At 47.0% G+C, this 26,119-nt stretch overlaps 2 protein-coding genes across 2 annotated transcripts; one reads left to right on the forward strand and one right to left on the reverse strand.

Moving 5' to 3' along the window:
* Nucleotides 1–1,194: 1,194 nt before the first annotated feature.
* Nucleotides 1,195–2,127, forward strand: LOC110627578 (coiled-coil domain-containing protein 150-like). The gene is made up of 2 exons (XM_021773926.1): nt 1,195–1,323; nt 1,405–2,127. Exons 1-2 carry the CDS (start codon nt 1,195–1,197, stop codon nt 2,125–2,127), a joined length of 852 nt encoding a protein of 283 aa, XP_021629618.1.
* A 6,998-nt stretch (nt 2,128–9,125) lies between these two features.
* On the reverse strand, nt 9,126–10,129 carry LOC122725269. The gene is made up of 2 exons (XM_043962307.1): nt 9,791–10,129; nt 9,126–9,698 (listed from the first exon to the last, which is right to left on the reverse strand). Exons 1-2 carry the CDS (start codon nt 10,127–10,129, stop codon nt 9,126–9,128), a joined length of 912 nt encoding a protein of 303 aa, XP_043818242.1.
* Nucleotides 10,130–26,119: the final 15,990 nt, after the last annotated feature.

Raw genomic sequence — 26,119 nt, forward strand, 5'->3', positions numbered from 1 at the left:
TTGTAACCTTTTTCCGTCTCGTTAGAGCAAGTCAGTGCTTCTATTATTTCGCCCCTCGTGGTGGGTTATCCATTTTCACGGGTTACAAAGATTCCATAAAAGGCTGGGTTGAGGGTTTCGTGGTGGTGGAGTTGAAGAAAGACTCCGGGCTGTCTTGGGGGGTGGAGCTCTCTTGGGAGGATGTCTCTCTAGGTTGCAATGACCTGCCTCAGTTGAGTCTCTCTGAGCAGGTCGGATTCCTTTGACTGACTTCTGTTGATAAGAAGTATGATGTCGAAAAATGTATGTTTGCGTCCAATCTTCGGGATATCCAGGACGCGGGTATTGTCCCTTGTTTAACTGCTTTGCTTTTTCTTTGTGATTTTCACTTAAGGCTATTCTAATTTGTTCGGGTTTTGAATCTTTGCAGCTTCCGACGTGAAAATGTACCAAATCAAGCCCCCGAAGAACTTCACACTATCTCGGGAGAGCATGCACGCTGCTTTGGACGCCCTCCGAGCTGGGCGATCAGTGGGGGAGACTACTCAGAGGGTGGCTGAAGTCATTTTCTCCAGGTCGGGTGGCCGGCCTGCTGCCCCAGCCCTAGCTCCTTCGCAGGGTTCCAGACCGAGCTCCCGAGGTGTTAGGACCTCCAGACCTTCCAGCCATAGCAAGTCAAGCTCGGCTCCTCAGTCTTCTCAAGCCCCCAGGTCCCAACGGGCTTCTACTGAGGGGGCGAAAAAGGCTCCCAGGGTCACCGCCAGGCCGGTTGAAGGCATCGAGCTAGTGGGGACGGACGTTCCTGAGGAGAGATTTGAGACCTCTGCAACTGAGGAGAGGGCTCCTGAAGGGGGGATGGAGATTATCCCTGTTGGTGAAAGTGCCCAGGGAGCTTCTGTTGAGGTCACCCCTGTTACCGAGGAGGGAGAGCCCGGGCCAGTTGATGATGCCGTCTCTGAGGGCGCTGTGAAGGGGGCCGGGAGCAAGCGTCTTCCTCCTTCTAAAGTTCCTACCCCGGCTCTTGCTTCTAAGAAGTCCCGGACCTCCAAGAGACCAGCTTCAGCTCTGCTTCCTCTCGAGAAGAAGAAGGAGACTTTTGTGGTGCCTCTGCTGTCTGCTCCCGACAATGACATTTTGAACGCGGAGGATATCACTCATCAATCTCCGGCGAGCGTTGTTGCAGAAATCTTACGGGAGTAGATGTTTGGCGGGGTCATGGAAGCTTCGGATCCTCGTCTGCTTGCTCTCACTGGCCTTTTGGCGAGTTCTACACGACAGCAAGCAGCATTCCGATCTCGGACTCGAGAGGAGCTCGGAGGCACAATTAGGGAGATGCTCCTGATGGTAAGTTGTTCTTCTTATTTTCAAATTCTTTCATTTGGTTTCTATTGTCTGTCATTCTAATATTTCTTCTCTCTGTGTTAGCTGATGTGCCTCTTCATGGAGGTAGACGCCCAGGACGAGTCCATTCGGAGCACTGTGGACCGCCAAGTTGAAGAGGCGCGTCTTGAAGAAAATTTGATCGCAACCAGCGACGCCCGGGGTCACCTTGCTGCTGCTCAGGGGCATCTGAAGACCCTTAGGGAGGAACTGGCCCATACCAAGGAGGCTCTGGAGGGGGCTGATAAGAGGGCAGCTGTTGCGGAGAGTTGCCGTGACGAAGCTTTAAAACAGCTGTCCTCTTTGGAAAAGGTTCGAAGGGAGAGGGATGAGGCCGTGAGCCAGAAGGACGAGGTCTGGCATCAATACGAGGCCCCAAAGGCAGATTTCGAAGCCGCCCAGGCTCGTTGTGGCATTGTGATGGCCCAGAGGGAGGAATCCCTAGCTCGGACGGTAGTTCTCGAGCAGGAGCTAGCCAAGCGGGCTGATAGCTTTAAAGACTTGACTTTGGAAGCTGAAGCGTCTAAACTCCAAAATCAGCACCTCAGCCAAGAAGTCGAGGCTTTGAAGAAGAGGTGCGCAGCCCTGCTCGAGGATGCTAAGCTTGCTGAGGACAGGATTCAGCTGGAGTGTGAGGAGTGCCTGAGGGAGTACAAGGAGTCGGCCGAACTGAAAGAGAAGATCGAGCAGACCTGTGAAGCTCGTCTCCAAGATTACAAAGACTCTTCTGAGTTAAAGGCAAAGATAGCTGAGGCCTGCGAGGAGTGACTTGCGGAATATAAAGCCTCTGACGAGATGAAGAACGTGATATGGCACAAGAGCTTCTGCATGTTCATCTCCGGCTTTAATCGAGGCTTGAGGGAAGCCAGACATGCCCCATCCACCCCGCTAGCTGAACTCCTAGCCGCTGAGGTAGACTCCGATGGCGAGGATGTGCTTTACGGGGAGGATGAAAGACCCTTGCCCAAGGGAGCTCCTCACACTACAACTGGGTCTCCTGAAGAAAACGCCAAGCTAGGGGAAGAAGATGAGCCCGAGGGGAGTGATGCCAGATGATAGAGCATATTTTAGTCCATATTTTCATGATCTTATTGATGTTTATTTGCACCTATTCTACCTAATTTTGTGGTTTTAATCATGTTTTGCAAATATTAGGTGTGAAGAAACAAATTGGAGAAAATGCTCTTAAAAAGGCCAAAAAGTACCCAAATTCAGCAACCTTCGGAAGCACTTTCGGAAGCCAAAAACCAGTCACCTTCGGCAGCACTTTCGGCGGCCGAAAGAGGACTCCAGAGATGAAAGTCGACCACCTTCGGCGGCACCTTCGGCCGCCGAATCCTGCGTCCAGAGCCGAAATTTCAGCCTCCGAAACTCATTTTAGGCAGCCGAAAATGCCTCCCAATGCACACTTTCCTTATTCAAGAAGCCATATCCCAAGTTGCCATATTTGAGGAGCCAAACAAGGAAAGTATTTTGAGATCCAAATCTTCAAGATTCACATTCAAATATTGAATTTCAAGATCAAGCTTATTAAGGAAGTCAAATCCAAAGATCACATGTTTCCCACTTAGTATCATGCACATTCAAAATTCAAAAGGAGGCTCCACCTTCCTTATTAGTGCATGGGCAGCCTCTTAACTCTTTAGGCAATATCTTGAAGACCTTGGGCAGCAATTAAAAAGACCAAAGAGCCCCCACTTGCCCCCCATCACATGCATCTCGTTTTTGCCTTCACCTATGCACAAAGAAGGCAAATATGGGACCAAGAGCACTTTGGGCAGCCTCTAAAAGACTCATCGACTGCCACCAAACCCTAAGGAGCCTCTCAAGATCTATTTAAAGGCTTCAAGAAGACAAGAAAGGCAGATTTGGTTCCACCACTTCTCCAAGAAATCGTCCAAGGCTCTTCTTCCCTTAGTTCTTCATCTTCTTCTTCTTTTCTTTTATTTTCTGTTTTGGTTCAGCCATGAGTGGCTGAAACCCTTCTTTCTAGTTGAAGTTTGGTTGAAACTAAGGTTGTTTAAAAGGTTGTGAGATCTGAACATAAAGTGTTTGATTTTGGTTTATTCAATATTCATGCAATTGTGCTTAATTCTAAAGATTGCTTTGTTGTTTTGATCAAATTGGCCACTTGATTCTTGATTGCAAAGTTAATTAATTGTTGGATCTTTCTTGTTCTTCATGCAATTGGCAATTGTTTTGATGCCTTTGGCCCAAGAACGTTCCTTGGCAATTTGTTGATTAGTAATTGGTTAGAGGACGTTCCCTAATCAGTTTGTTCATAAGGAAAGACATGGTGGTGAGAAGCGTCTTCCACCCCCATAACCAACGTATTGATTCAATCAAGATAACCATGTTTTAATGATCAACCCAAATAATCAAAGTGGATCCATATCTTCAACTAGACTTTTCTCATATTGATTTCTTCTTTTATTTTAATTACTTGATGTTTTATTTGCTTTCAATAGTTGTTAGTAAAATCATCTCAAAACCCCCCTTTTTACTTTATTGCACTTTACTTTTATTCTACTTTCAATTACTTGCTTTCAATTGTGTTCCCAATTAGTTCTCTTGGTCTTGATTGAGAAAAATAAATAGGTAATCAATTCTCTGTGGATTCGATCCTTCACCACTATCTGCAGTTGTAATTGTAGGTAACCAAGAAGGTTATTTTTGACCGGCTTCGACAATCGCACTGTCACCAGACCCCGAGGAGAGGGTGTAGGGCCCCAAGGAGGGGAAATTGTACCATTTGTAGATAGTAGTGTAGGTAATAATGTAAATAGTGAAGCTCCTAGGCATGTAAGTCCTTTAAGGACAATTTTTCCTCCCGTAGTTGTAGATGATTGAACAAGTTATAATTTTATTTTCCTTTTAATGAAATCCAGCTTTCATTTATATTTGAGCTATTCCTGTCTTTGTTTATTTTTCTGGCCTTGTCAAATTACTTAATCTGTTAAAAGCCAAATTGACTTAATCCATTGAAGGCCCACCTGGCTTAATCTGTCAATATGTTAAGGATAAAACTCTTAAACCATGTGCTCAATAATTTTTCTAAGGAATCAACTATACTGTTTGTCATTTCTTGCCCTTGAGCCAATCAGAGCTAAAATTATAGCAATTGACTAGACTTCTAACTTTTGAATTTTTCCAACCTCGCAGAGGCATTCGTATTGATTGATCCATGATTTAAGATCGAATATATAATTTTTTCATGTAATCAAAGTGAAATGACCATGTACCTTTTAAAATGATGAGCTGGGCTGGCCTCTTTGTTTTTAGCTCTGTGCAGAGAAGAATTGAGTCTGGTGGTCTTTTCTACTCATGCCTTAGATCGGCCTCTTGGGTCAGAGGAAATTTGTTACTCTCAGTTTGCCTTTGAGATTCCCGAACTCGGCTCTCTTTTCACTTGGTCTTTCCGAGCTCAGATTTGTGTACCTTAGGTCGGCTCTTTTGGCCTTATGTTGTTTCGTCATCTCAGTAGGTTTTGTGGTGCCGAGGACATTCGGGGAGCTCGATCACCTACCTTACTGAGGTCTTGCGCAAGATTCGGGCACTGTGGCCTTACTGTCGCTTCGTCATCTCAGCCGGTTTGTGGTGCCGAGGGCACTTGGGGAGCCCGGTCACCTACCTCACTGAGGTCTTGCGCAAGATTCGGGCACTGTGGCCTTACTGTCGCTTCGTCATCTCAGCCGGTTTGTGGTGCCGGGGGCACTTGGGGAGCCCGGTCACCTACCTTTCTGAGGTCTTGCGCAAGATTCGAGCACTGTGGCCTTACTGTCGCTTCGTCATCTCAACCGGTTTGTGGTGCCGGGGGCACTTGGGGAGCCCGGTCACCTACCTCACTGAGGTCTTGTGCAAGATTCGGGCACTGTGGCCTTACTGTCGCTTCATCATCTCAGCCGGTTTGTGGTGCATGGGGCACTTGGGGAGCCCGGTCACCTACCTCACTGAGGTCTTGCGCAAGATTCAGGCACTGTGGCCTTACTGTCGCTTCGTCATCTCAATCGGTTTGTGGTGTCGGGGGCACTTGGGGAGCCCGGTCACCTACCTCACTGAGGTCTTCTAGCAACTGTTCTTTCTTTTTGAAAGAAAATTAGGACGTATAGTAATAGAAACAACATTGCTTGCTAAAAGTGGTGTTATTCAATTCATTCATATTTTCAGAGTACAAGAGTTTTCTTCATGTTACAAATATTTAAAGGGAAGTACCTCTTCAGATGCTGGATATTCCAAGCATGGGGTTCCAAGTTTCCCTGTAGGTCTTCTATTTGATATACCCCTGGTTTGACCACTTTGACTATTCTGAACGGGCCCTCCCAGGTCGGTGTCAGCTTTCCTACTGTTGCTCTCTTTCCAGTGGCTTCTAGATTTCTCAGGGCTAGATCTCCTACTTTCAGGCTTCTTTCTCTGACCCTTTGATTGAAATAACGAGCCGCTCGTTGCTGATAATCGGCTGTACGGACTTGAGCTTCTTCCCTGATTTCTTCCAAGGCATCCAGATTACTTCTCAGCTTATCAATGTTGGCGTTCTCGTCGTTGAACTGGACTCGATGTGTAAGGACTTGTAGCTCGATTGGAACCACGGCCTCAATGCCAAATGCAAGTGCAAAGGGCGTCTCTTTGGTGGACGTCCTGGGGGTAGTTCGGAGTGCCCACAGGATGCTATTGAGTTCATCAGCCCAATTTGCCTTAGCTCCATCGAGTCGCTTTTTCAGTCCCTGGAGGATAGCTCTGTTGGCGACCTCGGTTTGGCCTTTGGTCTGAGGGTGTGCCACCGAGGAGAATTTGTGCCATATGCCCATGTTCGTTGTGAATTCCTTGAAGGTCTTGCAGTCGAACTGTTTGCCATTATCCGATATGAGTACTCTCGGTATCCCAAACCTACATATGATGTTGCCCCAGACAAAGTCTATCATCTTTCGGGCTGTAATTGTGGGGATTGCCTCCGCCTCTGGCCATTTCGAGAAGTACTCCACTGCCACCACCACAAACTTCTTCTGCCCCATGGTTTTAGGAAAAGGTCCCAAGATATCTATGCCCCACTGCGAGAACGGCCATGGGCTAGATATGCTGGACTGAGGGGTGGCTGGTACGTTGATGGCGTTAGCGAACCGTTGGCATATGTCACACCTTCGGACGAACTCCTCAGCTTATTTCTTAATAGTGGGCCAGTAATAGCCTTATCTAAAAATTTTGTTCGCCAACGTTCCTGCTCCTTCATGAGCTCCACACATTCCCCGGTGTATTTCTTCCAGCACCTTGACTGCTTCGTCTGGGCCTACACATCGGAGCCATGGAGTGGATTTTCCTCTTCTGTATAGGGTCCCTCTTATTGCTTGGTAATTGGCAGCTCGAGCCGCTATTTTCTTTGCTTCATCTTTGTCTTCAGGAAGCTTTCCCTTCTCAAGGTATTCCAAGTATGGGGTCATCCAGCTTTGGCCCTGTTCAACCTGCATTACAGTGGCCGTTTTGTCAAAAGCAAGTGTGCTAATATGTTGGATGTATACTTCATTAGGGAGTTGTTCCAACTCCTCTTTAGACAATTGGCTAAGCAGGTCTGCCTCCTCATTGTCCTCCCGGGGTATCCTCTGGTACTGTACCATGATCCCCTGTTTGACGAGCTCGGCCTCTATGGCTTTTACTTTCGCCAAGTACCTCTGCATGGTTTGGTCCCTTGCCTGATATGCTCCTGTTATTTGGTTGATCACTAGCTGGAAGTCTCTATTTATTTCAAGATCAGTTACCCCTACCTCCATTGCGATTAGCATCCCATTTATTAGGGCTTCATATTCCGCTACATTGTTAGAGGCTTTGAATTCCAGGCGCAGAGCATAACAGACTTTGAAATCCTCAGGTCCTTTCAGCATTATTCCTGCGCCACTGCCCCTAGCGCCAGATGTCCCGTCTACATACAACTTCTAACCGAATTCTTGAGAGGACTGCCCCTCTCTCTCATTTCCCAACGCTCCCGAAGATGACTCACCCGGCTCTGTCTGCTCTTCATTGAAAGAGCACTCTGCTATGAAGTCAGTAAGGGCTTGAGATTTTATGGTGGTCCGAGGTCGGTACTCTAAGCAGTAGGGGCTAATCTCAATGGACCAGGCAAGCATCCGACCTGACGTTTCCGGCCTGTGGAGAATCCTTTTCAATGGTTGATCTGTCATCACTACTCCCTGATGGCTTTCTAAGTAGACTCTGAATTTTCTGATGGCCAGCAACAGAGCATAGGCCATTTTCTCGATGTTCAGGTATCTGATCTCGACATCTTTGAGCACCTTGCTGACGTAAAACACTGGCTTCTGTTCTCCTCCTTCTACCCTTACCAACACAGCACTGACAGCTTGTTCTGAGGCTGACAAGTAGATCAGGAGCTCTTCCCCTTCCAGCGGACTGCTGAGCACATGTGGCGATCTAAGATAGCTTTTAAGCTCTTTGAAAGCTTCCCGACAGTCCTCGGTCCATTCGAAGTTCGGAACTTTCCTCAGCTTTTTAAAGAACGGCAAGCATCTTTCGGCCGACCTAGACATGAAGCGATTGAGCGCTACTACCCTTCTAGTAAGCCTTTGGACATCCCTCACGCAGGTCGGCTCGGGCATTTTCAAGATAGCTTCCACCTTCTCAGGATTTGGCTCTATGCCTTTTCCACTCACCATGTATCCCAAGAATTTTCCTCCCCTGATGAAGAAGGCACACTTTGCTAGGTTCAGCCTCATTCTGTACTATTCTAACACCTCGAACACCTCCTTTAGGTCTATCAAGTGCTGCCGAAAAGTGGGGCTTGTTACCACCATGTCGTCCACGTATACTTCTACATTTCTGCAGATCTGGTCTTTGAAGATTTTATTCATTAGCCTCTAGTATGTTGCCCCAGCATTTTTCAGCATGAAAGGCATGGCCTTATAGCAGTAGGTCCCATCCTCTGTTATGAACGAAGTCTTCTCATCATCCAACCTGTCCATTGGGATTTGGTGATAGCCAGACATTGCATCCAGAGACGACATATAATCAAAACCGGCCGTGGAATCGACAATTTAATTAATATCAGGGAGGGGATAACAATCTTTGGGACATGCCTGGTTGAGGTCGGTAAAATCTATACACATCCTATATTTGCCATTGGCCTTTTTGACTAATACAGGATTTGCTAGCCATTGTGGGTACATGACCTCTCTAATAAACCTGGCCTCCTCTAGCTTTTGCACTTCCTCCCTGGTGGCCTGTTGCTTCTCTCTTCCTACCACCCTCTTCTTTTGCTTCACCGGCCTGGCCTCTGGAAGGACGTTCAGCTTGTGAGTCATCACTTTAGGGTCTATCCTAGGCATGTCAGAAGGCTTCCAGGCGAAGCTTGATGCGTGACCTCGAATCAGGGCCATGACTTCAGTTTTTTGCTCCTCAGTCAGGCCGTCGTTAAGGCTGAAAACCTTGTCTGCCTCTGCTTCTGATAAGGGGAAGCTTTCCAGCTCTCCGACTGGCTCTGTTCTGGCCTCTTTTTTCTCGTCCTGTACCTCCAGAACTTCTAAGTCAAACCTTTCCTCTGCCGAGCTCGGCTCTGATACCGTGGCGAGGTACATTGCTCTCGCCTCTTCCTGGCTTCCTCTGACTACTCCCACTCCTGCTTCTTTTGGGAATTTCATTGCCAGATATCTGATGCTGGTTACGACCTCAAAATCAAACAGCACAGGTCTTCCCAATATTGCGTTGTAGTTCAGGGGGAGCTTCACCACTAGAAACACCGCGTAGTGCGTCCGAGCCAGAGGTGCTTCTCAGAGAGTGAGGGCTAGCTTCACCTTTCCCTCCATAGGTACTGGGGTTCCTTCGATCCCTTTGACTGGGGCTTGGTCCCGAACCAACTGTTCCTCAGGGATTCTCATTTGCTGGAAAACTCTATATGGCAATAGATTCACCTTACTTCCGTCATCCACCAAGATCTTCTTAACTCGGTAGTTATGAATGACGGCCTCAACGACAAGTGCGTCATCATGAGGCATTTGAATGCCTTGGGCATCCTCCGGAGAGAAGGATATGGTCATTGGTGAATGGTCAACTATCTGCATGACCTCGGCACTGCTACCTTCCCCATCTCGGCCTCTTTTTCTTCCTCTCCTGCTCATCCGACCTCCGGTCCCTCCCACAATCATGTTGATGGTCCCACTGGAACCATCGTTCACTGGCCCTGCTCCTATCCTCCTGGGTCTCTCTGCTGTAGGGTTCGGCTGAGGCCTTTCTCCCTCTGGCTTCTTCACAAAGTTCCGCAAGTGACCCCTTTTGATCAGCCTCTCAATCTCACTGATCAGCTGGTAGCAGTTGTTGGTGTCATGGCCGTGGGTACGATGATACTGACAATATTTATCAGGATCTCGCTGATTTGCTTATGCTCTCATAGGCTTGGGCCATTGAGGAACTCCTTGTCCTGAACCACCATGAGCACCTCGGCTCTAGAGGCGTTGAGTGGCGTCAAGTTCTCAGGAACCTGCGGGGGGAGTGGTCTCTGTTCTGGAATCTGAGGAGGGAACGGTCTCTGGTCCTGCCGATCCCAAGGCTGTCTGTACTGCTCAGGCCTCTTGCCTTGCTTTTTCTCCTGCCTTTCCGGCCTCCTTTCTTCTGGGGCTTTTCCCCTGTCTGCCACCTCTTTGGCGAATCTGCTTGTTACTAAGGCATCGTCCTGCCTTATGTATTTCTCCGCCCTCTTCATCAGCTCTGCCAACGAGGTCGGCGGTTTCCTGCTTAACGAGCCAAAGAACTCTGGGGAGGTCGTCCCTTTTTGCATCACTTCCACAGCTCGGTTTTCATCCAGCTCAAGGATCTGTAGGGCCTCCGTGTTGACATACTCCCTTAAAGTCTCATTCCTCTTCTGACGGACTGTCTCCAGGTAGCTAGTCTTTCTGTCCGCAGGTACTCCGGCAATGAACCGGCTGATGAAGATAGTGGCCAAATCTCCGAAATTCTGATGCTTCCAGCCTTCAGACTGTTAAACCACGCCCGTGCCGGCTCTGTGAGCGTCGTGGGGAATACCTTGCACATCAAGGCATCCGATAAAGTCTGCAGCTCCATGAAGGTCTTATAATTGAGGACGTGCTCTCTTGGGTTTTCCGTTCCGTCATAGGCCGCCATGGGTGGCATCATAAACTTTTTTGGGATGGTCTCCTGTTGCACCCATTTTGAGAAAGGCGAGGATGTAGGTAAGAGGGTTTGGTTGTGGTCCTTCGCCCCCAACTCAGCTAGGAGCTGTTCTCTCAGCTTCTGCAATTTCTGATCCACATTCTCTTCTTCTTGTTTGGGCCTCTTCTCCAGACGATACTCCTCTTCTTGCACTTCACTCTCCGTCTTCCTGGTTATTCTGGCAGAATAACTGTCTGCCTCGTTGTTCTCTATCAACTCCCTCACCCTTCTTCCATGAATTCTAGCTTCTGGTTCTTCTTCTCTCCCGGCTCTTCTCTCCCTTTCTCTGGTTTCTCTGCTGTTTGTTTAAGGATGGTTAAAGGTGGGTTGAGGTTTGTTGGTTCGGGGTTCCTCTACTACCGGCAACACGTTCATTGGGGTATTGAGGCCCCTCAGTTGCATCTTCTGCCCCAACCAGTGGGCGGTGTGTTGTAGTTGAAGGGCCATGGCTTGGAGGTCCTGGTTGGATAAGGCAGCTCCGGGCATGTTTCCTGCCGAGTTCAGTGAGGGGTTGAAGGGGATTGGTGGTTGGTTGTTTAGGGTTGTGGTACTGGAAAAAGAGAACTGTTGTCCCTCTTGAGCAAAGCTCAGGTCATTTGGGGTATTAACGAGGTTGTTTTCATTATGGTTGGCCGTCGTGGATCTCAGTGGGTATTGTAAGAGTGGAACTCCAGCGATGAAAAGATCTCCTTCGTCCCCACAGACGGTGCTAATTGATGATCTAAGAGGAGAATGCTTCTCCCCTTTTATTCTTTTCCTTTGTCTGTCAGTAACGTGTAACGGCCTCACTGCCATTGGGCCACCTGTCTCTGCCATACGGATCCGTCAAGTCTAGAACCACAAGGTCGGCTGGAAGGCATCTACTCTCCACAAACACTGGACTATACCGGCAGACTGACTCTGCCACTGATGGATCACACTTGGGTCCACTGACCAAGAGGGGACACTCTAACCCAAAGACTATTAAACCCAACCTCTCAATGGCTCTCAGAGCAATAAAAGAATGAGAAGCACCAGGGTCCATTAAAGCATACACATCTGAACAACCAATGATGAGATTACCTGACACCACGATATTGGATGTGTTCGCCTCCTACTGTGTCATAGTGAAGATCCGAGCTGGAGCTGATGGACCTTCACCTCGGGAATCTACTGAAGAAGAGGCTGCCCCTCTCCCTCGGCCTCTGCCACTGCCCTGAGTCATGGTTGGAGCCACTGGCCGTGCCACACTGCCAGAAGTTATCTGCTAGGACTGTGCCATAAAAGGTGCCCTAGGACACTCCCGTGCCATGTGTCCCTGAAAATTAAGTATGAAATTGCATGAATATTGAACTCCCAAAAGTTAAACAATATTTGATCAAGTCTCACAACCCATTAAACAACTAAAGCTTCAACCAATATTCAACTAGATTAAAAGAACTCAGCCACTCATGGCTGAATTAAAAACAGAAAATAAAAAGGAAAAAGAAAGAAGGAAGAACCGAAGAGATTGAGTTCTTCACTTCTGCCTTGCGCCGAACTTGCGGAAATTGCCCAGTGATTGATTTCCCCCGCTGGTCGGCCACTTAAGAGTCATTAAATAGGATGAGAGGAGTGCATGCCCTAGCTCCCAATTGCGGTCCACGTGCGCGTGAATGGTGAAGTGCTGGCCATGTGCGCGTGAACGGTGAAGACCATGTGCTGGTGAATGTTGAAGTGCTTTGGTGGGTCCATGTGCGGGTGCTTGGTCCTTAATTGCAAGAATGGGCTGTCTATGTGTGCGTGAATGTACGGGTCCATGGTGAAGTGCTTGGTACATGGTGAAGTGGATCAAGTGTCCTTAGCAGCCCATACACCTTTATGAGGCTGACCAAGTGCTTCCAAAGGGCTGCCCAACTGCCAAGTTGCTGCCCATGCACAAATAAGGAAGGTGTAGACTTTCCTTGCACATGCTTGCTCTCTTTTGCTCCAAATAAGGCAGTTTTAGGGGAATTTTCTCCAAATTGTCCTTTTACACCATTTTCTGCAAAATAATATCAAGAGCACTAAATTAAGCAGAAATCATGTAAATATTCATCAATAATATTAATATAAAATGGACTAAATTATGCTCTATCAGTCCCTCTTGCCCACATCTGAAGCAGGCTGTAGTCCCAAACCGACACACTCCCTTGTGTAGCTTACCACACCTCAAACATTCTGCACCATCTGAACCCGAGCTCGAGCCACCACCGAGTCTCAGACTTGATTTCAAGCGGTTCCAGAACTTATTCTTCTTGGCTTTGGCTTTACCCCATTTCTTACTGCCTGAAGCTGCTGTACTCAGAGAAGAGGGATCTAACCTTCCCCCGTCTGGGGTCTTTGAACCCGAAGACTATGCCACAGACTGCTTAACTGTCCCCTGAATGATGGCACTAGCCTCCATCTTCCGTGCTGCATCCACTATAGTATGGAAGCTCTCCCTCTTCGCTGCAAGAATCAAGGAAGAATACCTAGAGTGGAGCCTCATGGTATACCTCTTTGCTTTCTTCTGATCCGTATCATAAGTTTGCTCCATAAACGGCAACAGCTCTAAGAACATATCCGTAAATTCATCCACACTCATCTCTTCAGTCTGCCTTAATTGTTCCAACTCAATTATCTTCAATTCCCTTGAGCTATCAGGGAAAGCCCATCCTGCAAATTCATTAGCAAACTCCTCCCAGGTTAAACTGTCCAATCTCGGGTCCACATAGTTTTTAAACCACTCACGGGCCTTTTTGCATTTAAGTGTGAACCCCGCCATCTGAATGGCTCTACTGTCATCTGCTCCTAACTCATCTATAATCATCTTTACTATCTTCAGGTACTCAAATGGATCATCTCCCGTCTTGAACTTGGGAGCATCCAGCTTCAAGTAATCCATCATCTTAACTCTGCTCCCTCCAGATGAGCTAGGTTTAGGTACTTGGACTTCAGGAGCTACAGGTTCAGGGGGTGGTGGAGGAGGTGCAACATTCCCTTGATCAGGGTTTGTTACATTTGGATAGAAAGGTGAGGGTGGATACATTGGGTACTGGGGTAAGGTGGATAGAAAGGAGGGTAAGGCATGTAAGAGGGGTAAGGGTTAAAGCTGGGGTAATCCGATGTACCTCCCATCGAATACCCAGGGTGTAATACCCGGCTAGACTCCGGTATCGGAATCCCTACCGTCCGGTGGGATCTCGAACGTCGGAAACCTCTAGAAGGGTAAGAACATGTTTTATAAAATGTTTTCATGTATTTTAATGTTTTAAGTATGAAAGAAAATGAGTTTTTACATGAAAATAGTCTTAGGAGGAAAACCCAGGTTCGGCCGCCGAAAGCCAAGTTCGGCCGCCGAACATGCATGCGTTTTGGAGGCACGTTAGGCCCCCGAAAGCATGAGTTAGGGAAGTCCAGGTTCGGCCGCCGAAAGTCAAGTTCAGCCGCCGAACATTGCATGGATGCGGAGGCACATTCGGCCCCCGAACGTGGCCTGGCCAGCCACCTATAAAAGGGGCACTTAGCCGAAATGGGTGAGCTTTCTCCCATTTTCGGCCACAGCAAGCTTCCGACCTTCCCTTTACAAATCTTGTGTTCTTCCTCCAAATCTCTTCCATTTTTCTTGAGTTTTAAACTCACATTGCAAGTTTTGAGCATTTAAACCAAGTTTTGGAGCTTTGGGAACTCAGGAGCTCATTTTTGTGGATCTCCAAGTTTAGGTCGTCTCTCTCTCGATCTTCAAGAGGTAAGAGCCGATCTTAAGCTCCTTATGTGTTTTAACTAAGTTTTATGCAAGATCTATGGGTAGAAATGCATGTTAGGGTATATGTTGAGTTTATGGGTTTTGATGCTTTGATGAACAATGTAGCTTGTTTATGTGTTGTTGGAAGTGTTGTAGATGGGGTATATGTTAGTTTGAGACCCCTAGGTGTGATGTATGTGAAGTATGCATGTTTTAGAACTAGTTTTTGCATGATTTGAGCTTGGGAGGCGAAATGGGCATAGAAGAGCTGAGTTTCTGCCCTTCTGGAGAAGCTCAGGTTCGGCCGCCGAAGTGACTTTCGGCCGCCGAACCCCCTTTGTGGAGGCAGCATTCGGCTGCCGAAGTTGCCCCCAAAAAGAGACTTTCGTCTCTGTCTGGGACTTTCGGCCGCCGAAGGTGCCGCCGAAAGTGCCTGACTTTCGGATCTGTCCAGGACTTTCGGCCGCCGAAGGTGCCGCCGAAAGTGCCCTGTTCAGCCATTTCATGCATATTTCCATGTGATGTTTCAGGATGTTTTAGGGGGTTTTAGGGGGAGATTATTAGAGTTATGTTTATGTATGATTGGTCCCTCATTGGAGTCCACCTGTGTAGGTTCGGACCCGAGGAACCGAGGACCTCAGCAGTAAGATAGCTGCTTCAGAGTCTGTAGAGCTTCAGCCAGAGGTGAGTGGAATGAACCTTAAGTTTTTAAATAAATGAAATATAACTTTTTGGAGCATGTTCATGCATCATATATGCCATGTGATATTTTAGGTTGTTTGCATTAGTATTCACAAATATGTTGCATTGCATAATATGATGTGGATGCGGATTGGCTATTGAATGATCCTCTAGTCCTCTTATGGTATGATATGATGATGATACGGTATGGATTGCCAGTGAGGCCCATTCTACGCCCCTGGACTATGTTAAGAGAAAGACCAGTGAGGCCCATTCTACGCCCCTGGCATACTGGAATGTTATGTTATGTTATGTATGTAAGAGAAAGACCAGTGAGGCCCATTCTACGCCCCTGGCACGATTGGACTATGTTGAGGACTATAGGTGACAATACCATCCTTATGTGATATGTTTGTGATGTGTTGCATCTCATGGAAGCATGAAATATTTAATATATGTTTTCTCTATTCTGCTCACTGGGCTTTATAGCTCACCCCTCTCCCCTAACCCCAGATGTGCAGGTACAGGGTAGACCAGGAGGTTAGCCAGAGTATGGAAGATATGTTAATGTAATAGTTAGATTGTGGACATGACAATTGTATTATGATGTAATGTAAAAGAGTTTTAAGTTATGTTATGTAATTTGTATATTGAGGATAGAGTTGTGCTTGACCAATACAGATTGTTAATCCCACTTGTATGTACATGGTCTTTATGATATGAGATATGAGGTTATGTTTCAACCAAGCTTATGTATGATGAGATACCCCATTGGAGCATTTGATGAGGGCTCCAGTGGAGGCTATGATTATGTTTATGTTTATGTTTATGTACAGGTTGAGCTTGGTTGTTATATGAGAATGTTTACAGGTTTATGAGTATTGTTGATCATGTATGGGATTAAACAGGATTACAGGTTATGTTAGGCTTGCTACGGGTCCCGGCGGCCTTACGCCGATCTGGATCCTAGCGCCGGTAGCGGTCCGGATTTTCGGGCTGTTACAGAGTGGTATCAGAGCCCTAGGTTCATATGATCGGACCTAGAGTGTCGGGCTCATAGATGTATAGAAGGTCAAGCACAATAGGAAAGGTCATGTCCACTAGGATAGGATGTGGAGTCCTGTCTTGAATGATGATGTGATATGCCATGATTATATACATGTGCATAAATGATATGCTATGCTATGTGATGTATGTGATGAGGGTTCATGTGTGCCCACATGAACCATATGATGCTGATGTTTGTGCTATGTGTACTGTTTACAGAAAACAGGATGAGAGGAACTCGTCGATCAGCAAGATTGACTAGAGTGCCACCTGAGGATGAGGGCATGAGCGCCCGTCCTCCAGCATTGCCTAGGGCAATGTCTAGCAGGTCCAACAGGGAAAGAGCAATGAGAGACCCTAGAAGGTCTTTGGATTTGGACAGAAGCAGATCTGTGAGGGGAACTGTACAAGGGAGAATGTCAGTGGATGTGGAGGACAGTATGGACGTAGAGCAGAGGAGGGATGGCAGTTTGGGAGTTAATATGTCAGAAGAGGGTATGGGAGAGTCCCAAGGAGGCACTCAGGCCTCGGGATTTGTTCAGCCATCTCATTACCCACCTTTCTCACAACATCCCGGGTATTCGATGGGAGGTACGTCGGATTACCCTAGTTTTAGCCCTTACCCCACACAGATGCCATACCCACCATACTACCCACCATACCCACAGTATCCTATGTATCCACCCCCACCTTACCATCCAAATCCAGAAAACCCTACCACATAAAATGTTGCACCTCCTCCACCACCAGCAGCACCTACTGTCCCAGAAGCCCAAATACCTCAACCTAGCTCATCTGGAGGGAGCAAGGTCAGAATGACTGATTATATGAAGTTGGGTGCTCCCCAGTTTGAAACCGGTGATGACCCGTTTGTGTACCTTGAGAGGGTCAAGGCGATAACAGATGAGATAGGGGCGGATGACAGTAGAGCCATTCAGATGGCTGGGTTCACCCTAAAATGCAAGAAGGCCCGTGAGTGGTTCAAGAGCTATGTGAAACCGAGGGTGGATAGTCTATCATGGGAAGAGTTTGCAAATGAGTTTGCAGGATGGGCTTTCCCTGATAGTTCAAGGGAATTGAAGATAATAGAATTCGAGCAGTTGAGGCAGACTGATGACATGAGTGTAGACGAATATACTGACAGGTTTATGGAGTTGCTGCCATTTGCTGGGCAGGACCTTAGCACAGACCAGAAGAAGTCGAGGAGGTATATCATGAAGCTCCATCCCAGGTATTCCTCCTTGGTACAGTCAGCAGATAGAGAGAGTTTTCACACCATAGTCGATATGGCTAGGAGGATGGAGGCTAGTGCTATCATCAAGGGAGATGTCAAGCAGTCAGTGGCACAGCCTTCTGGTTCCAAGACCCCAGGAGGGGGAAAAGTGGATCCTTCTTCCTTAAGTTCAGGCAGTAAGAGGTGGAGCAGTACCACCAAGAAGCAGAAGAAGAACAAGTTCTGGAGCAAGATCAAGTCAGGTCTGGGTTTTGGAGGTGGCTCGAGCTCAGGTGCAGACAATGTAGCATGTGTGAAGTGTGGTAAGCCACACAGGGGAGTGTGCCTCTATGGGTCCAGAGCCTGCTTCAGATGTGGGCAAGAGGGACACATGGCTCGGGATTGTCCTAGAGCAGCTGTTATGGCACAGTCCCAGCAGACAGGTTCAGGCAGTGTAGCTCAGCCAGTAGCTCCAGCACCAACTCAAGCCAGTGGCAGAGGTAGAGGGAGAGGGGCAGCCTCTTCTTCAGCGGGTTTCAGAGGTGAAGGTCCGTCAGCTCCAGCGAGGATCTTCACAATGACACAGCAAGAGGCGAACACATCCAACACAGTGGTGGCAGGTAATCTCATCATTGGTTGTTCTGATGTGTATGCATTGATGGACCCTGGTGCATCTCATTCTTTTATCGCTCCGAGAGCCGTGCAGAGGTTAGGGTTGATGGTCTCTGAGTTAGAGTGTCCCCTATGGGTCAGTGGACCCAAGTGTGACCCGTCAGTGGCAGAGTCAGTCTGCCAATGTAGTCCAGTTTTTGTGGAGGGAAGATGCATGTCCGCCGACCTTGTGGTTCTAGAGTTGACTGACTTTGACGTCATTCTAGGGATGGACTGGTTATCTACCCATGGTGCTACCTTGGACTGCAGGGACAAGGTAGTTAAGTTCAGATGTCGGGATGGGTCAGAAGTCGTCTTCAGAGGAGACAAAAGGGGTACACCTAGAGGTATGATATCGGCCCTACAGGCTCGTAGGCTGCTCAGGAGGGGTTGTCAGGGTTTTCTAGCTCACGTGAGAGAGCTAGACAGTCAGGTTAGAGAGCCCGCCTCAGTGCCAATGGTCAGAGAGTTCTTAGACGTGTTCCCAGACGAGCTTCCAGGTTTACCACCTGCTAGGGAGATAGAGTTCGAGATAGAGTTAATGCCTGGAACGAGACCGATCTCTATCCCTCCCTACAGGATGGCCCCAGCTGAGTTGAAAGAGTTGAAAGAACAGTTGCAAGATCTAGTAGATAAGGGCTTCATCCGACCGAGTACCTCACCTTGGGGTGCTCCAGTGCTCTTTGTAAAGAAGAAGGATGGATCCCTCAGACTTTGTATCGACTACAGACAGTTGAACAAAGTCACTACCAAGAATAAGTACCCATTGCCAAGAATCGACGATCTATTCGACCAGCTAGCAGGAGCGGGTTGTTTCTCCAAAATAGATCTGAGATCGGGGTACCATTAGCTGAGAATAAGGGAAGAAGACACACCAAAGACGGCTTTCAGGACCAGATATGGGCACTATGAGTTCCTTGTGATGCCGTTCGGGTTAACCAACGCCCCTGCAGCATTCATGGACCTCATGAACAGAGTGTTTAGACAGTACCTGGACCACTTTGTTATTGTCTTCATAGATGATATCTTAGTGTATTCCAGGAATGCAGAGGAGCATGCCCATCATCTGAGGATAGTTCTGCAGACCTTGAGGGAACATGGCTTGTATGCCAAGTTCTCCAAGTGTGAATTCTGGTTGAGGAGCATCTCGTTCTTGGGGCATGTAGTGTCAGAGAATGGAATTGAAGTAGACCCCAAGAAGATAGAAGCTGTGACTAACTGGCCTAGACCCACCACAGTGACTGAGATCAGAAGTTTCTTGGGTTTGGCTGGTTATTACAGGAGGTTCGTTCAGGACTTCTCAAAGATTGCAGCTCCTCTAACCAGATTGACCAGGAAGAATCAGAAGTTTCTGTGGACCGATCAGTGTGAAGAGAGTTTCGAGGAGCTTAAGAAGAGGTTGACTTCAGCACCAGTGTTAGCTCTGCCAACTAGCAATGAGGACTTCACAGTGTTCTGTGATGCATCCAGAGTAGGCTTGGGTTGTGTGTTGATGCAGAATGGCAAGGTGATCGCTTATGCTTCTAGACAGCTGAAGAGGCATGAGTTGAATTACCCCACACACGATCTTGAAATGGCAGCGGTCATCTTTGCACTCAAGATGTGGAGGCACTACCTCTATGGGGTAAAATGTGAGATCTTTACTGATCATAAGAGCCTGCAGCACATCTTGAGCCAGAGAGAACTGAACTTGAGACAGAGGAGGTGGGTAGAGCTGCTCAGTGACTATGATTGCAGAATCCAGTATCATCCGGGTAAGGCTAATGTAGTAGCTGACGCCTTAAGCCGGAAATCACTTGGCAGTCTATCCCACATTTCGGCAGAGAGGAGACCGGTGGTGAAGGAGTTTTACAAGCTCAGTAATGAGGGTCTACAGTTGGAGTTGTCTGGTACAGGTACTTTGATTGCACAGATGAAGGTGACACCCGTGTTTCTGGAGCAGGTGGCTCAGAAACAGCATGAGGACCCAGAGTTAGTGAAGATTGCCAGGACTGTTCAGTCAGGCAAGAATGAAGAGTTTAGGTTTGACAGTAAGGGGATCCTCCGCTATGGGAACAGATTATGTGTACCAGATGACATAAGGCTTAAGGGAGACATTATGAGAGAGGCTCATAATGCAAGATACAGCGTTCACCCCGGAGCCACCAAGATGTATCAGGATTTGAAGAAGGTTTATTGGTGGCCAGCGATGAAGAAAGAAGTGGCACAGTTTGTGTCCGCCTGCGAAGTATGTCAGAGGGTGAAGCTGGAACATCAGAAGCCGGCTGGAATGCTGAACCCGCTACCTATTCCAGAGTGGAAATGGGAGAATATAGCTATGGACTTCGTAGTGGGGTTACCGGCGACGTCCAACAGATTGGACTCCATATGGGTGATTGTGGACAGACTCACCAAATCTGCTCACTTCATCCCTGTCAGGAGTGGCTATTCTGTGGACAAGTTGGCGCAGGTATATGTAGATGAGATAGTCAGACTGCATGGGGTTCCCGTTTCAATAGTGTCAGATAGAGGGCCCCAGTTCACCTCCAGGTTTTGGCGGAGTCTGCAGGATGCCATGGGTACCAGGTTGGATTTCAGTACTGCCTTCCATCCACAGACGGACGGACAGTCAGAAAGGACCATCCAGACCATAGAGGATATGCTCAGAATGTGTGTGCTGGACTTTGGCGGTTCTTGGAGGCAGCATCTACCTTTGGTAGAGTTTGCCTACAATAACAGCCATCATGCTAGCATCGGGATGGCTCCATATGAAGCTTTGTATGGAAGGAAGTGCAGGTCCCCTGTTTGCTGGGAGGAAGTTGGAGAGAAGGCCTTAGCAGGGCCTGAGTTAGTTGAGATCACCAGCAGGGTGGTACCCATCATCAGAGAGAGAATCAAGACTGCTGCAAGCAGACAGAAGAGTTATGCAGACGTCCGCAGGAGACAGTTAGAGTTTCAGGAGGGGGATCTGGTATTGCTTAAGGTGTCTCCAATGAAAGGAGTGGTTCGGTTCGGGAAGACAGGTAAGCTGGCCCCACGGTACATCGGACCCTTTGAAATCTTGCAAAAGATTGGGAATGTGTCGTACAAGCTGGACTTACCTGCTACTATGGAAAGAATCCATCCGGTTTTCCATGTTTCTATGTTGAGGAAGTTTGTGTCAGATCCGAGCAAGGTTCTTAGTGAGCCTGATGTAGAGATCCAAAAGGATCTCACCTATGTTGAACAGCCAGTACGGATCTTGGACACCCAGATCAGGAAGCTAAGGAACAAGGAAATCCCGATGGTGAAAATCCTTTGGAACCACCACAATATTGAGGATTGTACCTGGGAGACACGGGAGTCCATGCTCCAGCAATATCCCCACCTCTTTTAAGGTTTGTCCCTATGTGTTTTATATGTATGTATGTATGTTATGTTGTTTGTTATGCATGTACTAGTTGAGGAACATTCGGGGACGAATGTTCTTAAGGGGGGGAGAATGTAATACCCGGCTAGACTCCGGTATCGGAATCCCTACCGTCCGGTGGGATCTCGAACGTCGGAAACCTCTAGAAGGGTAAGAACATGTTTTATAAAATGTTTTCATGTATTTTAATGTTTTAAGTATGAAAGAAAATGAGTTTTTACATGAAAATAGTCTTAGGAGGAAAACCCAGGTTCGGCCGCCGAAAGCCAAGTTCGGCCGCCGAACATGCATGCGTTTTGGAGGCACGTTAGGCCCCCGAAAGCATGAGTTAGGGAAGTCCAGGTTCGGCCGCCGAAAGTCAAGTTCGGCCGCCGAACATTTCATGGATGCGGAGGCACATTCGGCCCCCGAACGTGGCCTGGCCAGCCACCTATAAAAGGGGCACTTAGCCGAAATGGGTGAGCTTTCTCCCATTTTCGGCCACAGCAAGCTTCCGACCTTCCCTTTACAAATCTTGTGTTCTTCCTCCAAATCTCTTCCATTTTTCTTGAGTTTTAAACTCACATTGCAAGTTTTGAGCATTTAAACCAAGTTTTGGAGCTTTGGGAACTCAGGAGCTCATTTTTGTGGATCTCCAAGTTTAGGTCGTCTCTCTCTCGATCTTCAAGAGGTAAGAGCCGATCTTAAGCTCCTTATGTGTTTTAACTAAGTTTTATGCAAGATCTATGGGTAGAAATGCATGTTAGGGTATATGTTGAGTTTATGGGTTTTGATGCTTTGATGAACAATGTAGCTTGTTTATGTGTTGTTGGAAGTGTTGTAGATGGGGTATATGTTAGTTTGAGACCCCTAGGTGTGATGTATGTGAAGTATGCATGTTTTAGAACTAGTTTTTGCATGATTTGAGCTTGGGAGGCGAAATGGGCATAGAAGAGCTGAGTTTCTGCCCTTCTGGAGAAGCTCAGGTTCGGCCGCCGAAGTGACTTTCGGCCGCCGAACCCCCTTTGTGGAGGCAGCATTCGGCTGCCGAAGTTGCCCCCGAAAAGAGACTTTCGTCTCTGTCTGGGACTTTCGGCCGCCGAAGGTGCCGCCGAAAGTGCCTGACTTTCGGATCTGTCCAGGACTTTCGGCCGCCGAAGGTGCCGCCGAAAGTGCCCTGTTCAGCCATTTCATGCATATTTCCATGTGATGTTTCAGGATGTTTTAGGGGGTTTTAGGGGGAGATTATTAGAGTTATGTTTATGTATGATTGGTCCCTCATTGGAGTCCACCTGTGTAGGTTCGGACCCGAGGAACCGAGGACCTCAGCAGTAAGATAGCTGCTTCAGAGTCTGTAGAGCTTCAGCCAGAGGTGAGTGGAATGAACCTTAAGTTTTTAAATAAATGAAATATAACTTTTTGGAGCATGTTCATGCATCATATATGCCATGTGATATTTTAGGTTGTTTGCATTAGTATTCACAAATATGTTGCATTGCATAATATGATGTGGATGCGGATTGGCTATTGAATGATCCTCTAGTCCTCTTATGGTATGATATGATGATGATACGGTATGGATTGCCAGTGAGGCCCATTCTACGCCCCTGGACTATGTTAAGAGAAAGACCAGTGAGGCCCATTCTACGCCCCTGGCATACTGGAATGTTATGTTATGTTATGTATGTAAGAGAAAGACCAGTGAGGCCCATTCTACGCCCCTGGCACGATTGGACTATGTTGAGGACTATAGGTGACAATACCATCCTTATGTGATATGTTTGTGATGTGTTGCATCTCATGGAAGCATGAAATATTTAATATATGTTTTTTCTATTCTGCTCACTGGACTTTATAGCTCACCCCTCTCTCCTAACCCCAGATGTGCAGGTACAGGGTAGACCAGGAGGTTAGCCAGAGTATGGAAGATATGTTAATGTAATAGTTAGATTGTGGACATGACAATTGTATTATGATGTAATGTAAAAGAGTTTTAAGTTATGTTATGTAATTTGTATATTGAGGATAGAGTTGTGCTTGACCAATACAGATTGTTAATCCCACTTGTATGTACATGGTCTTTATGATATGAGATATGAGGTTATGTTTCAACCAAGCTTATGTATGATGAGATACCCCATTGGAGCATTTGATGAGGGCTCCAGTGGAGGCTATGATTATGTTTATGTTTATGTTTATGTACAGGTTGAGCTTGGTTGTTATATGAGAATGTTTACAGGTTTATGAGTATTGTTGATCATGTATGGGATTAAACAGGATTACAGGTTATGTTAGGCTTGCTACGGGTCCCGGCGGCCTTACGCCGATCTGGATCCTAGCGCCGGTAGCGGTCCGGATTTTCGGGCTGTTACACAGGGCCCTGTGGAAAGGGTTGGTATTGGGGTGGTTGAGCAAACCCCGAGGCCTGAGTGCCTCCTTGAGATTCTCCAATGCCCTCTTCAGACATGCTTATACCCAGACTTCCATCCCTTCTCTGGTCAACATCCATATCATCCCCCTCAGCTGAGACTCCTCCCTGAACTGCTCCCCTTCTGCTTGTATCAAAAGACCTTCTAGGGTCCCTTGACACTCTCTCCCTACTAGATCCACAACACATTGCCCTTGGCAATGCAGGGGGACGGGCATCCATGCCCTCACTTTCTGGTGGGACTCCAGTCAATCGTGAAGATCGACGAGTACCTCGCATTCTGATTACTGAAAAACAATACATACACAAAACATCAGCATCAAATGGTTCATGTGGAAACACATGAACCCGCATCACATACATCACATATCATTAATGCACATGCATAAAATCATGGCATTTCACATCATTATTCATGACAGGACTCCACATCCTATCCTAGTGGACATGATTCTCCTATCCTAGTGGACATGATTCTCCTATTGTGCTTGCCTTTCTAGAACATCTATGATCCCAACACTCTCTAGGTCCGACCATATGAACCTAGGGCTCTGATATCAATCTGTAACGACCTGAAATTGGACTGCTACCGGCGCTAGGATCCAGATCGACTTAAGGTCACCGGGACCCGTAGCAAGCCCAACATACAACCTGTCATACCTGATAATCCCATACATGATCATACATTTACATAAAAATTTTAAACTTTTTCATTCACCAAGCTTAACCTGTGCATGCATCATAACCATAACATAAACCCCACACAAGAGCCCTCATCAAATGCTCTAGTGGGACATCATATCCTACATCAAGCTTGGTTTATCATTTCTTAACATTAAAACATTTTATTACGATCATGTACAAAAGGGGATCAACATAACATTAGGGCCAAGCACAATACTAAATCTCATAACATTATTACACAATACATTACATTACAATGTCTTTCATTATTTTCTCATGTCCACATCTAACTATTACATTCATCAGACTTTTTACTCTTGCAGACTTCCTGATCTATTCCGAACTTGCAAACCTGGGGGTTAAGGGAAAGGGGTGAGCTACTAGAGCCCAGTGAGAAGAATAGTAAAACAATATATTAAAATCCAAGCTTTCATGAAATGCATCACATCACAAACAAATCATATCAAGGATGGACTTGTCACCAATAGCCCTCTACATATCCAATAGTGCCAGGGGCGTAGAATGGGCCTCGACCTGGACTTTCTCTTAACATAACATAACATAACATAACATAACATAACATTCCAATGTGCCAGGGGCGTAGAATGGGCCTCGACCTGGACTTTCTCTTACTCTGTGCCAGAAGCATAGAATGGGCCTCGACCTAGACTTCTGTACCATACCATATCATATCATACTATATCGAGGACTAATGGATCATCCAACATCCATCCATATCAACATCATAGTATGCAATGCAACATATTCGTGAATTCTAATGCAAACAACCTAGTATATATCATGGCATTCGTGATGCATGAACATGCTCGAAATTTATTTATTTTGAAACATAAAGATCCATTCTACTCACCTCAGGCTGACCCTGCAAAGACTCTGAAGTAGCTACCTCACTGCTGGGGTCCTCGGTTCCTCGGGTCCGAACCTACACAGGTGGACTCAAATGAGGGACCAAACATACACTAACATGACTCTAAACAACTCCTCAAAAACCCCTTAAAACACCTTAAAACACCTTAAAACAATCATAGAAAACATGCAAAGGAAGGCTGAACAGTGCACTTTCGGCGGCAGGTTCGGCGGCCGAAATTCCCTCCAGAGCCGAAACTCAGCCACTTTCGGCAGCAGGTTCAGCGGCCGAAAGTGGTTTCAGAGCCGAAACTCACCAACCTTCGGGGGCAGGTTTGGCGGCCGAAACTCCCCCCAGAGCCGAAAGTTCAAACTTTCGGGGGCAGGGTTCGGCAGCCAAACTGCCTCTCCCAGGCAGATTCGGCGGCCGAACATGGCTTCGACTGCCGAACCTGAGTTCTTCCAGAATGGCAGAACTCAAGCATCTTATGCACATTGCCTCCCAAACTCTCCAAACTCAAACCGTTTCAAGCAAAAACATGCATAAACACATTCTTAAGCATTTAGGGGCCTAAAACTAGCCTATACCCCTACCACATTCACATAGCAACACATTTAACATACATTTCCTCCTAAAACCCACATAAACCCTAACATTTACAACTACTCAAATCATGCATCAAACACCCTTCAAACCCCCTCAAAACTTACTAAAAACATGAAAGAAAGGTAGGATCTACTCTTACCTCTTGAAACTCGAGAGGAGAGGCGATCCAAACTCGGAGATGGGGAAAATCGAGCTCCGGGATCTCCAAGCTTCAAAACTTCGTTCTTTGCTCAAAAATCTTCAAAACCAAGTTAAAACTTGTCAAAACTTGAAGGATTTGAGGAGAAAACACAAGATCGACAGAAGGGGTGGCAGAGACTCACCTTTCC

Source organism: Manihot esculenta, chromosome 12 (assembly GCF_001659605.2).
Source record: "Manihot esculenta cultivar AM560-2 chromosome 12, M.esculenta_v8, whole genome shotgun sequence".
Classification (NCBI taxonomy): Eukaryota; Viridiplantae; Streptophyta; class Magnoliopsida; order Malpighiales; family Euphorbiaceae; genus Manihot; species Manihot esculenta.